The sequence below is a fragment of the Oncorhynchus masou genome, chromosome 27, assembly GCF_036934945.1.
Source record: "Oncorhynchus masou masou isolate Uvic2021 chromosome 27, UVic_Omas_1.1, whole genome shotgun sequence".
In the NCBI taxonomy this organism is placed as follows: domain Eukaryota; kingdom Metazoa; phylum Chordata; class Actinopteri; order Salmoniformes; family Salmonidae; genus Oncorhynchus; species Oncorhynchus masou.
In genome coordinates, this window is record NC_088238.1 from 62938665 (window position 1) to 62954303 (window position 15639).

At 43.4% G+C, this 15639-nt stretch overlaps 1 protein-coding gene across 1 annotated transcript; it reads left to right on the top strand.

The window, feature by feature from the left end:
* The first annotated feature begins 280 nt into the window (after positions 1-280).
* LOC135516502 (fibrinogen alpha chain) lies at positions 281-8003 on the top strand. The gene is made up of 4 exons (XM_064940847.1): positions 281-367; positions 2613-2695; positions 4657-4802; positions 7602-8003. Exons 2-4 carry the CDS (start codon positions 2638-2640, stop codon positions 7968-7970), a joined length of 573 nt encoding a protein of 190 aa, XP_064796919.1. The 5' UTR covers positions 281-367; positions 2613-2637; the 3' UTR covers positions 7971-8003.
* The last annotated feature ends 7636 nt before the right edge of the window (positions 8004-15639 follow it).

Here is a 15639-nt window from a genome sequence, read left to right on the forward strand (position 1 = left end):
ATGATAGAGCTAAGGCCACCACAACCAAACTCACCCCCAAATGTATACATTATTGATAATACATACAATGACATATTTATGTACATCCTAACAATATATACTGTATGTGTCTGTAGGAGTGTCGGTCTGACTGCACGCTACAAGGCCAGACGAAGGAGACAGAGAGATAGACAATTGATCAATATAACCTTATCGAATCAATCAATAGCCATAATGAATAAATAACTTATTGATAACGTCCCCAGGAGTCCCGGTGCCCGTCGGGCTGCAGACTACAGGGCCTGATGGAGCAGACAGAGAGACAGATGGGGGGCAGACTGAGGGACATCTGTGAGAGGAGACAGAGGTATAATGATTGATTGGATTTGTAAGTGTTAAAATCTCAGTGTTAAGGTAAAGAATACGTGTCAATGTAAAAAAACATAGATATTGAAACAAACCTGCAATAGAGCATCCTGGGAAATATGATAATAATGGTCGTGGTTTTGGTTCAACTCTTGTTATTAACACCAATACTGGGGGTTATTTATTTTACACCACTGAATATTAATTGCTGCAAGTTGATTTTTAGAATAGTTCGTTTTTTAATAACTATGTTTCTGCATGCACATTGATTGATTAATTGATCGTATACTACACAAAAATAAATATAAATAAATAAAACATCTAAACTAATCCCATCAGTAAAGGGTTGATTCTGAAAGCAGGTTGTGTTTAACAAAGAATTGGAGTTGTTGGATGTTCTCCCTCGCTGGTTTCTGACTAGAAGTACAAATCACTACACACATCATCTTAGCGTCACTGGCAGGGATGGTGTGGCCTGTGGCCTAAGAGTTTCAGACCACAACATTGAGGATAACTAGGCCCTATCTATATGTCTAGCGATATAGATTAAACATGTTATACTTTTAATTCAAACACAGATAATTAAATGTATTAACAATAGGATGTAAAATGATTATCTCTGTCACTAACAAACACAGTCATGGGTTGGTACGTCTCACATTCACCTGAAAGGCATGCTGGGAAATATGCTAATAATAAATAACCCCCCGGTTAACTCTGAGACCGCCTAGCTAAGAGAGATTTTGCTTCCAAGCTGTAACAGCTAACCATGTAACGTTCTAAAGCATTATTAAACCGCGTTAAACCTCTCGTGGACAGATCTACGTTAACTGGTACCATAGAATCTGTTGGGAAGGAATTGGATGCATCGGATAACGAGTTGCACAACCAAATTTCGATATGGCACCTGGTGTATTCTTACTCTCAATAGTAAGTTGAGATCCCGACTGAGTTGCTTATATATATATATATATTTTAGTAACTTATATATTTTATATATTGTTAATAATATATTATTGTTTAATTGTTTTGGTCATGCAGCCAGGGGCCTTCAGCGACCGCTTATATCACTTATAGCTGGAACCGCCCTAGAACCGCCCTAGAACCGCCCTAGAACCGCCCTAAAACCGCCCTAGAACCGCCCTAGAACCGCCCTAGAACTGGCCTAGAACCGCCCTAGAACCGCCCTAGAACCGGCCTAGAACCGGCCTAGAACCGGCCTTGACGAGCAGCAGTAGTTCCGGTGTTGTTCGTTACTGGTTATTAGGACGAATCCCGATTTTGCAGATGTTAGTATCTTTTTGAATTTCAGAAAGGGAGGGGACATTTGGCCCTTACTCCTCATTCCGGTTCCGCTCCTCATTCTAGGATCTCCTCATTCTAGGATCTCCTCATTCTAGGACCCCCTCGTTCTAGGATCTCCTCATTCTAGGATCTCCTCGTTCCTGTTCCGCTCCTCATTCTAGGATCTTCTCATTCTAGGATCTCCTCGTTCCTGTTCCCCTCCTCATTCTAGGATCTCCTCATTCTAGGATCTCCTCGTTCCTGTTCCGCTCCTCATTCTAGGATCTCCTCATTCTAGTATCTCCTCATTCCGGTTCTGCTCCTCATTCTAGGATCTCCTCATTCTAGGATCTCCTCGTTCTAGGATCTCCTCGTTCTAGGATCTCCTCGTTCTAGGATCTCCTCATTCTAGGATCTCCTCGTTCCTGTTCCGCTCCTCATTCTAGGATCTCCTCATTCTAGGATCTCCTCGTTCCTGTTCCGCTCCTCATTCTAGGATCTCCTCATTCTAGGATCTCCTCATTCTAGTATCTCCTCATTCCGGTTCCACTCCTCATTCTAGGATCTCCTCGTTCTAGGATCTCCTCGTTCTAGGATCTCCTCGTTCTAGGATCTCCTCATTCTAGGATCTCCTCATTCCGGTTCCCGCTCCTCATTCTAGGATCTCCTCATTCTAGGATCTCCTCGTTCTAGGATCTCCACATTCTAGGATCTCCACGTTCTAGGATCTCCTCGTTCTAGGACCTCCTCGTTCTAGGATCTCCTCATTCTAGGATCTCCTCATTCTAGGATCTCCTCGTTCTAGGACCTCCTCATTCTAGGATCTCCTCATCTTCACATCTCTTCTCTAAATACGTATGGACCCGGAAGTTCATTGAGCAGCTGACCAATTACGTGAGACTTTAGGTCTGGGTTAGCTGAGTTTAAACCTAGTTAAACATAGTACATATTGTGAAAGTTAAAGCCAAGAACCATTCTTACAGGTACGAGGACGCGGCTACAGCATCCATGGTGACCACCAAACACATCTACAATATCAACCGCAAGGCCATCGTCAAGACACACAGTAGGTGACAACACCTCCAATCGATCTATCAATCCATCAAAAATATCTATCAATCAATGTCTGTCTGTCTGTCCGTATACCAACCGAGCCATCGATCTTTCTACATTATCTATCTACAGTTGAAGTCGGAAGTTTTCATACACCTTAGCCAAATACATTTATACTCAGTTTTTCACAATTCTTGACATTTAACCTAGTAAAAATTCCCTGTTTTAGGTCAGTTAGGATCACCACTTAATTTTAAGAATGTGAAATCTCAGAATAATAGTAGAGAGAATGATTTATTTCAGCTTTTATTTCTTTCATCACATTCCCAGTTGGTCAGAAGTTTACATACACTCAATTAGTATTTGGTAGCATTGCCTTTAAATTGTTTAACTTGGGTAAAACGTTTCAGTTAGCCAGCCTTCCACAAGCTTCCCACAATATGTTGGGTGAATTTTGGCCCATTCCTCCTGACAGATCTGGTGTAACTGAGTCAGGTTTGTAGGCCTCCTTACTCGCACACGCCTTTTCAGTTCTGCCCACAAATCTTCTATGGGAATTAGGTCAGGGCTTTGTGATGGCCACTCCAATACCTGGACTTTGTTGTCCTTAAGCCATTTTGCCACAACTTTGGAAGTATGCTTGGGGTCATTGTCCAGTTGGAAGACACATTTGCGACCAAGCTTTAACTTCGTGACTGATGTCTTGAGATGTTGCTTCAATATATCCACATAATTTTCCGTCTCATGATGCCATCTATTTTGTGAAGTGCACCAGTCCCTCCTGCAGCAAAGCACCCCCACAACATGATGCTGCCACCCCCGTGCTTCACGGTTGGGATGGTGTTTTTCGGCTTGCAAACCTCCCCCTTTTCCTCCAAACATAATGATGGCCAAACAGTTCTACTTTTGTTTCATCAGTCCAGAGGACATTTTTCCACAAAAGTACGATCTAGGTCCCCATGTGCAGTTGCAAACCGTAGTCTGGCTTTTTTTATGGCGGTTTTGGAGCAGTGGCTTCTTCCTTGCTGAGCGGCCTTTCAGGTTATGTCGATATAGGACTCGTTTTACTGTGGATATAGATTATTTTGTACCTGTTTCCTCCAGCATCTTCACAAGGTCATTTGCTGTTGTTCTGGGATAGATTTGAACTTTTCGCACCAAAGTACGTTAATCTCTAGGAGACAGAAGGCGTCTCCTTCCTGAGTGGTATGCCGGCTGCGTGGTCCCATAGTGTTTATACTTGCATACTATTGTTTGTACAGATGAACGTGGTACCTTCAGGCATTTGGAAATTGCTCCCAAGGATGAGCCAGACTTGTGGATGTCTACAATTATTTGTCTGAGGTCTTGGCTGATTTATTTTAAATTCCCATGATGTCAAGCAAAGAGGCAGTGAGTTTGAAGGTAGGCTTTGAAATACATCCACAGGTACACCTCCAATTGACTCAAATGATGTCATTTAGCCCATCAGAAGCTTCTAAAGCCATGACATCATTTTCTGGAATTTTCCAAGCTGTTTAAAGGCACAGTCAACTTAGTGTATGTAAACTTCTGACCCACTGGAATTGTGATACAGTGAATTATAAGTGAAATAATCTGTCTGTTAACAATTGTTGGAAAAATGACTTGTGTCCTGCACAAAGTAGATGTCCTAACCGACTTGCCGAAACTATAGTTTGTTAACAAGAAATGTGTGGAGTGGTTGAAAAACGAGTTTTAATGACTCCAAACTAAGTGTATGTAAACTTCCGAAGTCAACTGTATGAATCACTGTCTGTTTGTCTGTTCATCTTTCCATCTACCAACCAAGCCATCGATCTTTCTAAAATATCTATCAATCAATTGCCTTCCATCTGGGTTTTTTTCTGCTTCCCCCAGTTGTCCTTCTTCCCCCTTTCTCTCTCCTTCACTCTTCCCTCCATCTTCTGTTTTGATTGATTGATTGATTGATTGATTGATTGATTGTGACTACAGTGTCTGAGCTGAGGTACGTGGAGTTTGCTGAGGGGTTGGCCATGAACCTGACATCGCTAAGGAAACGGTCGGCTGCGTTGCTACGGAAACTGAAGGAGCAGCGAAGCCACGTCCAGAAACAGCTAGAGGACATGTACCGGCAAGAGGTAAGAGTCAGACTTAGAGAGTTAAGAGTCAGACTTAGAGAGTTAAGAGTCAGACTTAGAGAGTTAAGAGTCAGACTTAGAGAGTTAAGAGTCAGACTTAGAGAGTTAAGAGTCAGACTTAGAGAGTTAAGAGTCAGACTTAGAGAGTTAGACTTAGAGAGTTAAGAGTCAGACTTAGAAAGTTAAGAGTCAGACTTAGAGAGTTAAGAGTCAGACTTAGAGAGTTAAGAGTCAGACTTAGAGAGATAAGAGTCAGACTTAGAGAGTTAAGAGTCAGACTTAGAGAGTTAAGAGTCAGACTTAGAGAGTTAAGAGTCAGACTTAGAGAGTTAGACTTAGAGAGTTAAGAGTCAGACTTAGAGAGTTAAGAGTCAGACTTAGAGAGTTAAGAGTCAGACTTAGAGAGTTAAGAGTCAGACTTAGAAAGTCAGAATTAGAGAGTTAAGAGTCAGACTTAGAGAGATAAGAGTCAGACTTAGAGAGTTAAGAGTCAGACTTAGAGAGTTAAGAGTCAGACTTAGAGAGTTAAGAGTCAGACTTAGAGAGTTAAGAGTCAGACTTAGAGAGTTAAGAGTCAGACTTAGAGAGTTAGAATTAGAGAGTTAAGAGTCAGACTTAGAGAGTTAAGAGTCAGACTTAGAGAGTTAAGAGTCAGACTTAGAGAGTTAAGAGTCAGACTTAGAGAGATAAGAGTCAGACTTAGAGAGTTAAGAGTCAGACTTAGAGAGTTAAGAGTCAGACTTAGAGAGTTAAGAGTCAGACTTAGAGAGTTAGACTTAGAGAGTTAAGAGTCAGACTTAGAGAGTTAAGAGTCAGACTTAGAGAGTTAAGAGTCAGACTTAGAGAGTTAAGAGTCAGACTTAGAAAGTCAGAATTAGAGAGTTAAGAGTCAGACTTAGAGAGATAAGAGTCAGACTTAGAGAGTTAAGAGTCAGACTTAGAGAGTTAAGAGTCAGACTTAGAGAGTTAAGAGTCAGACTTAGAGAGTTAAGAGTCAGACTTAGAGAGTTAAGAGTCAGACTTAGAGAGCTAAGAGTCAGACTTAGAGAGTTAAGAGTCAGACTTAGAGAGATAAGAGTCAGACTTAGAGAGTGAAAGGGAAACTTAACAATTTTTCAACTGCATTGGAAACACTTATCTTTCTCTATATTTTTTACTACAAAACATAGAAACACGCCATTTTCACATATGTTGATGTTGCCATGGTGCTGGAGATGATATGAAGATTAAAAATGCACCTAGAGGCCCAGTTTGTTATTTGTTTGAGATTAAGCCTAGTCTAGTACTAGTAGAGTGAATAGAACCCATGTGCAGTGACTGTGTGGGAGAGAAGAGTTGAATCATCTGAATATCTGTGGTGGTGCTCGTGTCATTTTGCTGAGTCTACCTTTAATGTGTCCAGGAAAGTTCTGGGTAAATTCAAGGCACGCAGAAAGTATTCAGACCCCTTGACTTTTTCCACATTTTATTACATTACAGCCTTATTCTAAAATTGATTAAATCGCCCCCCACCCCCTCTGATCAATCTACATACAATACCCCATAACGATGAAGCAAAAATTGATTTTTAGACATTTTTTGCAAACTTATGTAAATGTTATGTTAAAGTTTTTTTTAAATTTTATACGTGTAAAAATGCTTTTTTGTTTTGTCATCGTGGGGTATTTGTGTGTAGATTGATGAGGGGGAAAAAAACATTTCAATACATTTTATTACAAGGCTGTGATGTAACAACGTGGAAAAAGGGGGAGGGGTCTGAATACTCTCAGAATGCACTGTAGATTTTCATCATCTCACATTCTCCCATAAACTCCATTCAGTGCTCACGACGGAAAGGAGATGAGCAACGGAGGTGAGGAAAGGAAATGAGGATAGGAGATGAGGAGATAAGGAAATTATATTATAGGAGATGAGGATAGGAGATGAGTGGATTAGGAAATTAGATGAGGATAGGAGATGAGGATAGGAGATTAGGAGATTAGGAAATTAGATGAGGATAGGAGATGAGGACAGGAGGTGAGGAGATGAGGATAACAGATGAGGAGATGAGATGAGGAAAGGAGACGAGGAAAGGAGCGGAGGAATGGAGATGAGCAAAGGAGATGAGGATAGTTGAATATCAATGCCTTATGACACACAACTGTTGCGTTAGTGACTATTGATCTCCCTGATTTTGAGAACATGCAGGGGGGAAGCAAAACTGACACAGCTAACTTTGACTCATATGACAAACATGGGCCCTGTCTCAAATGGCTCCCTGTTCCCTATCTAGTGCACCAGAACCTGGTCAAAAGTAGGGCGCTGGATTAGGGAACAGGGATGCGTTTGGGACACAAACACGATCCTCTCCAACCTCATCCCACCAGTCAAGGTCCTGTAGTGTTTACCGAAGAGCTTTGGTCAAACCCTAACGCTTTGCTCCTCCAGCTGTGTCTCTGTGTTTCCTCTGTAACGCATCAGATGCACACTGACCTTTGGCTGAGTCTGAAATAGCACCCTGTTGTCTACACAGTGTACTCTTGACCAGGGGCATCATGTGTCTCTGATGTAGGATCAGCCCCTTCTCTCCATTGAATCTTATTCAGTATGGTTTCAAATTGCTAAACTGATCCTAAATCAAAACTCCTGCGCTTGATAAACCACCAGGCACTTCTCCATATGGCTCCGGAGCATTATATAGGGACCAGGGTGTCATTTTGGACATATCCTCTGTGGGTTGCATAGGTGGGCCTTGGTCAAAAGTAGTGCCCTACATAGGGAACCTCTGTTCACACCTCTGTGTTTCTCTCTGTACCCTAGGTGGACGTTGAGATCAAACTGCGCTCCTGTCAAGGATCATGCAACAGGTCCATTGCTTTCCGTATCGACCACGACAGCTACAGATCGCTAGCCAATCAGATGACCCTGTTCAGTAAGACCGCCAAGCATCAGAAGAGCTCTCCTCTTAATAAGGACATCGCTAAGATCAAACTACAGCCGGTGGCTGTCGGTCCCCCGCCGTCGATCGCCTATAAAACCATCCCCATGGTCCAGAAGGAACTCCTGACTCAATTTGAGGATCTAGAACAGAATCATGTGGTTCTAGAAGAGGTTCTAGAAGAAACGGAATGCCTGGGTTCTGAAAGGGAGAGAGGAAAAAGAGAAGCAGGCGTTCTAGAATGTAAATAATAAACTCAGATAGAGATGTCTGCCTCTCTGTGATATCTTGGTTCGGTTCTGATAGATATGTTATTATGAACATATTGGTGTCATATTTTTATTTACTTCTAATAAAGGACTGCTGTTTTAATTAACATAAACTATCATTATATACAGTCATAGCCACGGGAAGTAGGGGTACTCCTGAGTGGCGCAGGGGTCTAAGACACTGCGTCTCAGTGCAAGAGACTTCACTGCAGAAACACTAGTTCGAATCCGGGCTGCATCACGTCTGGCTGTGATTGGGTGTCCCGTAGGGACAATCAGCCCAGCGTTGTCCAGGGTAGGCTGTCATTATAAATAAGAATTTGTTCTTAACTGACATGCCCTGTTAAAATTAAACTAATATTACTCTTGTCAGAGAGGATTAAAATAAGCAGCAGGTTGGGAAGAAAACATTCTGCCAGCAGTCTCTTGACAAAGAGATTTTCAACCCCCTCCTCCAGCACTAACGAAGAGATTCTCAACCCCCTCTCCCAGCACAAATGAAGAGAATCTCAACCCCCTCTCCCAGCACAAACGAAGAGAATCTCAACCCCCTTTCCCAGCACTAACGAAGAGAATCTCAAACCCCTCCTCCTCCAGCACTAACGAAGAGATTCTCAACCCCCTCTCCCAGCACTAACGAAGAGAATCTCAACCCCCTCCTCCAGCACTAACGAAGAGATTCTCAACCCCCTCTCCCAGCACAAATGAAGAGAATCTCAAACCCTTCCTCCAGCACTCACGAAGAGAATCTCAACCCCCTCTCCCAGCACTAACGAAGAGAATCTCAAACCCTTCCTCCAACACTAACAAAGAGATTCTCAACCCCCTCCTCCAGGAGTAACAAAGAGATTCTCACCCCCCTCCTCCCAGACTAACGAAGAGATTCTCAACCCCCTCTCCCAGGACTAACGAAGAGATTCTCACCCCCCTCCTCCAGGACTAACAACGAGATTCTCAACCCCCTCCTCCCAGACTAACAAAGAGATTCTCAACCCCCTCCTCCAGCACTAACAAAGATATTCTCAACCCCCTCCTCCAGCACTAACAAAGAGATTCTCAACCCCCTCTCCCAGCACTAACGAAGAGATTCTCAACCCCCTCCTCCAGCACTAACAAAGAGATTCTCAACCCCCCAGCACTAACAAAGAGATTCTCAACCCCCTCCTCCAGCACTAACAAAGAGATTCTCAACCCCCTCCTCCAGCACTAACAAAGAGATTCTCAACCCCCTCCTCCAGCACTAACAAAGAGATTCTCAACCCCTCCTCCAGGACTAACGAAGAGATTCTCAACCCCCTCCTCCAGCACTAACAAAGAGATTCTCAACCCCCTCCTCCAGGACTAACGAAGAGATTCTCACCCCCCTCCTCCCAGACTAACGAAGAGATTCTCAACCCCCTCCTCCAGCACTAACAAAGAGATTCTCAACCCCCTCCTCCAGGACTAACAAAGAGATTCTCAACCCCCTCCTCCAGGACTAACGAAGAGATTCTCAACCCCCTCCTCCAGCACTAACAAAGATATTCTCAACCCCCTCCTCCAGCACTAACAAAGAGATTCTCAACCCCCTCTCCCAGCACTAACGAAGAGATTCTCAACCCCCTCCTCCAGCACTAACAAAGAGATTCTCAACCCCCCCAGCACTAACAAAGAGATTCTCAACCCCCTCCTCCAGCACTAACAAAGAGATTCTCAACCCCCTCTTCCAGCACTAACAAAGAGATTCTCAACCCCCTCCTCCAGCACTAACAAAGAGATTCTCAACCCCCTCCTCCAGGACTAACGAAGAGATTCTCAACCCCCTCCTCCAGCACTAACAAAGAGATTCTCAACCCCCTCCTCCAGGACTAACGAAGAGATTCTCACCCCCCTCCTCCCAGGACTAACGAAGAGATTCTCACCCCCCTCCTCCAGGACTAACAAAGAGATTCTCAACCCCCTCCTCCATCACTAACAAAGAGATTCTCAACTCCCTCTCCCAGGACTAACAAAGAGATTCTCAACCCCCTCCTCCAGGACTAACGAAGAGATTCTCACCCCCCTCCTCCCAGACTAACGAAGAGATTCTCAACCCCCTCCTCCATCACTAACAAAGAGATTCTCAACCCCCTCCTCCAGGACTAACAAAGAGATTCTCAACCCCCTCCTCCATCACTAACAAAGAGATTCTCAACCCCCTCCTCCATCACTAACAAAGAGATTCTCAACCCCCTCCTCCCAGACTAACAAAGAGATTCTCAACCCCCTCCTCCAGGACTAATGAAGAGATTCTCACCCCCCTCCTCCAGCACTAACAAAGAGATTCTCACCCCCCTCCTCCAGCACTGACAAAGAGATTCTCACCCCCTCCTCCAGCACTAACGAAGAGATTCTCATCCCCCTCCTCCAGGACTAATGAAGAGATTCTCACCCCCTCCTCCAACAATAACAAAGAGATTCTCACCCCCTCCTCCAGCACTAACAAAGAGATTCTCACCCCCTCCTCCCAGACTAACGAAGAGATTCTCAACCCCCTCCTCCATCACTAACAAAGAGATTCTCAACCCCCTCCTCCAGGACTAACAAAGAGATTCTCAACCCCCTCCTCCATCACTAACAAAGAGATTCTCAACCCCCTCCTCCATCACTAACAAAGAGATTCTCAACCCCCTCCTCCCAGACTAACAAAGAGATTCTCAACCCCCTCCTCCAGGACTAATGAAGAGATTCTCACCCCCCTCCTCCAGCACTAACAAAGAGATTCTCACCCCCCTCCTCCAGCACTGACAAAGAGATTCTCACCCCCCTCCTCCAGCACTAACGAAGAGATTCTCAACCCCCTCCTCCAGCACTAACAAAGAGATTCTCAACCCCCCTCCTCCAGCACTAACAAAGAGATTCTCACCCCCTCCTCCCAGACTAACGAAGAGATTCTCACCCCCCCAGCACTAAACATCTTCCTGCGGCCAGGTCTATATGTATATTATGATATACCTCTGCATTGTTGAATACTCCTTTCTTATTGGCTAGAAAGGCATTCTAGAATGCACATTACACCAGATAACGGGACAGTTGGAAATGATATCTGGACACCTTGCGATCATGATGAAATATGCACCCTCACTTGCAGACCGTACTTGCTACACAGATACAGAAAAATAAAACCAACAACCACACAAACTGAAATTGGAAACATTGGAAACGCAGGTCCAACGAGGAACAAATGTAGCTAGCTAGTATTTTATTCATTTACTTTTTGGAGCCTCTGATGACAACGTGATGAGTGACGAACAGGAATTACTTCGGTCCTGTCGCAATGCTGTCAAATCCTCCCTCGTGTTTCTAGTTTAGTGTCGCAATGCTGTCAAATCCTCCCTCATGTTTCTAGTTTAGTGTCGCAATGCTGTCAAATCCTCCCTCGTGTTTCTAGTTTAGTGTCGCAATGCTGTCAAATCCTCCCTCGTGTTTCTAGTTTAGTGTCGCAATGCTGTCAAATCCTCCCTCGTGTTTCTAGTTTAGTGTCGCAATGCTGTCAAATCCTCCCTCGTGTTTCTAGTTTAGTGTCGCAATGCTGTCAAATCCTCCCTCGTGTTTCTAGTTTAGTGTCGCTATGCTGTCAAATCCTCCCTCGTGTTTCTAGTTTAGTGTCGCTATGCTGTCAAATCCTCCCTCGTGTTTCTAGTTTAGTGTCGCTATGCTGTCAAATGCCCCCTTGTGTTTCTAGTTTAGTGTCACTATGCTGTCAAATCCTCCCTCGTGTTTCTAGTTTAGTGTCGCTATGCTGTCAAATCCTCCCTCGTGTTTCTAGTTTACTGTCACTATGCTGTCAAATCCTCCCTCGTGTTTCTAGTTTAGTGTCGCTATGCTGTCAAATCCTCCCTCGTGTTTCTAGTTTACTGTCACTATGCTGTCAAATCCTCCCTCGTGTTTCTAGTTTAGTGTCACTATGCTGTCAAATCCTCCCTCGTGTTTCTAGTTTAGTGTCGCTATGCTGTCAAATCCTCCCTCGTGTTTCTAGTTTAGTGTCGCTATGCTGTCAAATCCTCCCTCGTGTTTCTAGTTTAGTGTCGCTATGCTGTCAAATCCTCCCTCGTGTTTTTAGTTTAGTGTAGCTATGCTGTCAAATCCTCCCTCGTGTTTCTAGTTTAGTGTCACTATGCTGTCAAATCCTCCCTCGTGTTTCTAGTTTAGTGTCGCTATGCTGTCAAATCCTCCCTCGTGTTTCTAGTTTAGTGTCGCTATGCTGTCAAATCCTCCCTCGTGTTTCTAGTTTAGTGTCGCTATGCTGTCAAATCCTCCCTCGTGTTTCTAGTTTAGTGTCGCTATGCTGTCAAATCCTCCCTCGTGTTTCTAGTTTACTGTCGCTATGCTGTCAAATCCTCCCTCGTGTTTCTAGTTTAGTGTCACTATGCTGTCAAATCCTCCCTCGTGTTTCTAGTTTAGTGTCGCTATGCTGTCAAATCCTCCCTCGTGTTTCTAGTTTAGTGTCACTATGCTGTCAAATCCTCCCTCGTGTTTCTAGTTTAGTGTCACTATGCTGTCAAATCCTCCCTCGTGTTTCTAGTTTAGTGTCACTATGCTGTCAAATCCTCCCTCGTGTTTCTAGTTTAGTGTCGCTATGCTGTCAAATCCTCCCTCGTGTTTCTAGTTTACTGTCACTATGCTGTCAAATCCTCCCTCGTGTTTCTAGTTTAGTGTCACTATGCTGTCAAGTCCTCCCTCGTGTTTCTAGTTTAGTGTCACTATGCTGTCAAATCCTCCCTCGTGTTTCTAGTTTCAGCAACTGATTTCAGCTCCTCATATTTTTTAATTTGATTGTTGCTAGCAAACCTGCTAATATGACAAACTATTTAGCTAGCTTCTAGCCTAGTGTTTGATATGCAATGTGTTCTCCTCGTAATGAACAGTCAGTGTCGACAAGTGTCCTGATGAAATGGCGCTATACCAGGTAAAGTCAGGCATCATCAGCTCATTGTTATGGATGTATCCAAATGTACAGGATGTCAACAGAAAACAGCTACATTGCTGTTATTCTGTCTGCAGAGACTGCGACTGTGTTAGCCATAGACTGTATTAGCCATAGACTGTGTTAGCCATAGACTGTGTTAGCCATAGACTGTATTAACCATAGACTGTATTAGCCATAGACTGTATTAGCCATATACTGTATTAGCCATAGACTGTGTTAGCCATAGACTGTGTTAGCCATAGACTGTATTAACCATAGACTGTATTAGCCATAGACTGTATTAGCCATATACTGTATTAGCCATAGACTGTGTTAGCCATATACTGTATTAACCATAGACTGTATTAGCCATAGACTGTATTAGCCATATACTGTATTAGCCATAGACTGTGTTAGCCATATACTGTATTAGCCATAGACTGTGTTAGCCATAGACTGTGTTAACCATAGACTGTATTAGCCATAGACTGTGTTAGCCATAGACTGTGTTAGCCATAGACTGTATTAGCCATAGACTGTGTTAGCCATAGACTGTGTTAGCCATAGACTGTATTAGCCATAGACTGTATTAGCCATAGACTGAGTTAGCCATAGACTGTATTAGCCATAGACTGTGTTAGCCATATACTGTATTAGCCATAGACTGTGTTAGCCATAGACTGTGTTAGCCATAGACTGTATTAGCCATAGACTGTATTAGCCATAGACTGTGTTAGCCATAGACTGAGTTAGCCATAGACTGTGTTAGCCATAGACTGTGTTAGCCATAGACTGTATTAGCCATAGACTGTATTAGCCATAGACTGTGTTAGCCATAGACTGTGTTAACCATAGACTGTATTAGCCATAGACTGAGTTAGCCATAGACTGTGTTAGCCATAGACTGTGTTAGCCATAGACTGTATTAGCCATAGACTGTGTTAGCCATAGACTGTATTAGCCATAGACTGTGTTAGCCATAGACTGTGTTAGCCATAGACTGTGTTAGCCATAGACTGTGCTAGCCATAGACTGTGCTAGCCATAGACTGTATTAAAGAACGAACGACTGGGTCGCCGTCCGTAAGTATCAAACTAATGGAACGAACGACTGGCAACCAAAATATGATCAAGTATGAATTTGCTTATGTAAATGCCAAATGGAAGGGCCCATTTACTTGGACTGTCTCTCTCTGTGTGTAAACATTAACATAACAATATTTCAAGTAGATTCTCTCTCTGTATATTCTGTATATCGCAACCTTGGTATTATTGTTTTTACATTTTAAGGGTCAGTTAATACCTTCCACATTCCAGGTAATGGTCTGATGGCTGTGGGTAGATACAATGCTTTTTAAAATGCTCTCATTTTATTGAACCTTTATTTAACGAGGCAAGTCAGTTAAGAACAAATTCTTATTTACAATGACGACCTAGAAAAAGGCAGAAGGCCTCCTGCAGGGGACAGGCTGGGATTAATGATGAATACTAAATCAAATAAAAAATATGGGACAAAACACACATCACGACAAGAGAGACAACACAACACTACATAAAGAGAGACCTAAGACAACAACACAGCATGGTAGCAACACATGACAACACAGCATGGTAGCAACACAACAAGACAACAACATGGTAGCAACACAACAAGACAACAACATGGTAGCAACACAACATGACAACACAACATGGTAGCAACACAACAAGACAACAACATGGTAGCAACACAACATGACAACACAACATGGTAGCAACACAACATGACAACACGGCATGGTAGCAACACAACAAGACAACAACATGGTAGCAACACAAAATGACAACAACATGGTAGCAACACAACATGACAACACAACATGGTAGCAACACAACATGACAACAACATGGTAGCAACACAACATGACAACAACATGGTAGCAACACAACATGACAACACAACATGGTAGCAACACAACATGACAACAACATGGTAGCAACACAACATGACAACACAACATGGTAGCAACACAACATGACAACACAGCATGGTAGCAACACAACATGACAACAACATGGTAGCAACACAACATGACAACACAACATGGTAGCAACACAACATGACAACACAGCATGGTAGCAACACCACATGACAACACAGCATGGTAGCAACACAACATGACAGCACAGCATGGTAGCAACACAACATGACAACACAGCATGGTAGCAACACAACATGACAACACAGCATGGTAGCAACACAACATGACAACACAGCATGGTAGCAACACAACATGACAACAACATGGTAGCAGCACTAAACATGGTACAACAGAACAAAGGGCAAGAAGGTAGAGACAACAATACATCACGAGAAGCAGCCACAACTGTCAGTAAGAGTGTCCATGATTGAGTCTTTGAATGAAGAGATGGAGATAAAGCTGTCCAGTTTGAGTGTTTGTTGCAGCTCGTTCCAGTCGCTAGCTGCAGAGAACTGAAAAGATGAGCGACCCAGGGATGTGTGTGCTTTGGGGACCTTTAACAGAATGGGACTGGCAGAACGGGTGTTGTATGTGGAGGATGAGGGCTACAGTAGGTATCTCAGATAGGGGGGAGTGAACGGGTGTTGTATGTGGAGGATGAGGGCTGCAGTAGATATCTCAGATAGAGGAGAGTGAACGGGTGTTGTATGTGGAGGATGAGGGCTACAGTAGGTATCTCAGATAGGGAGGAGTGAACAGGTGTT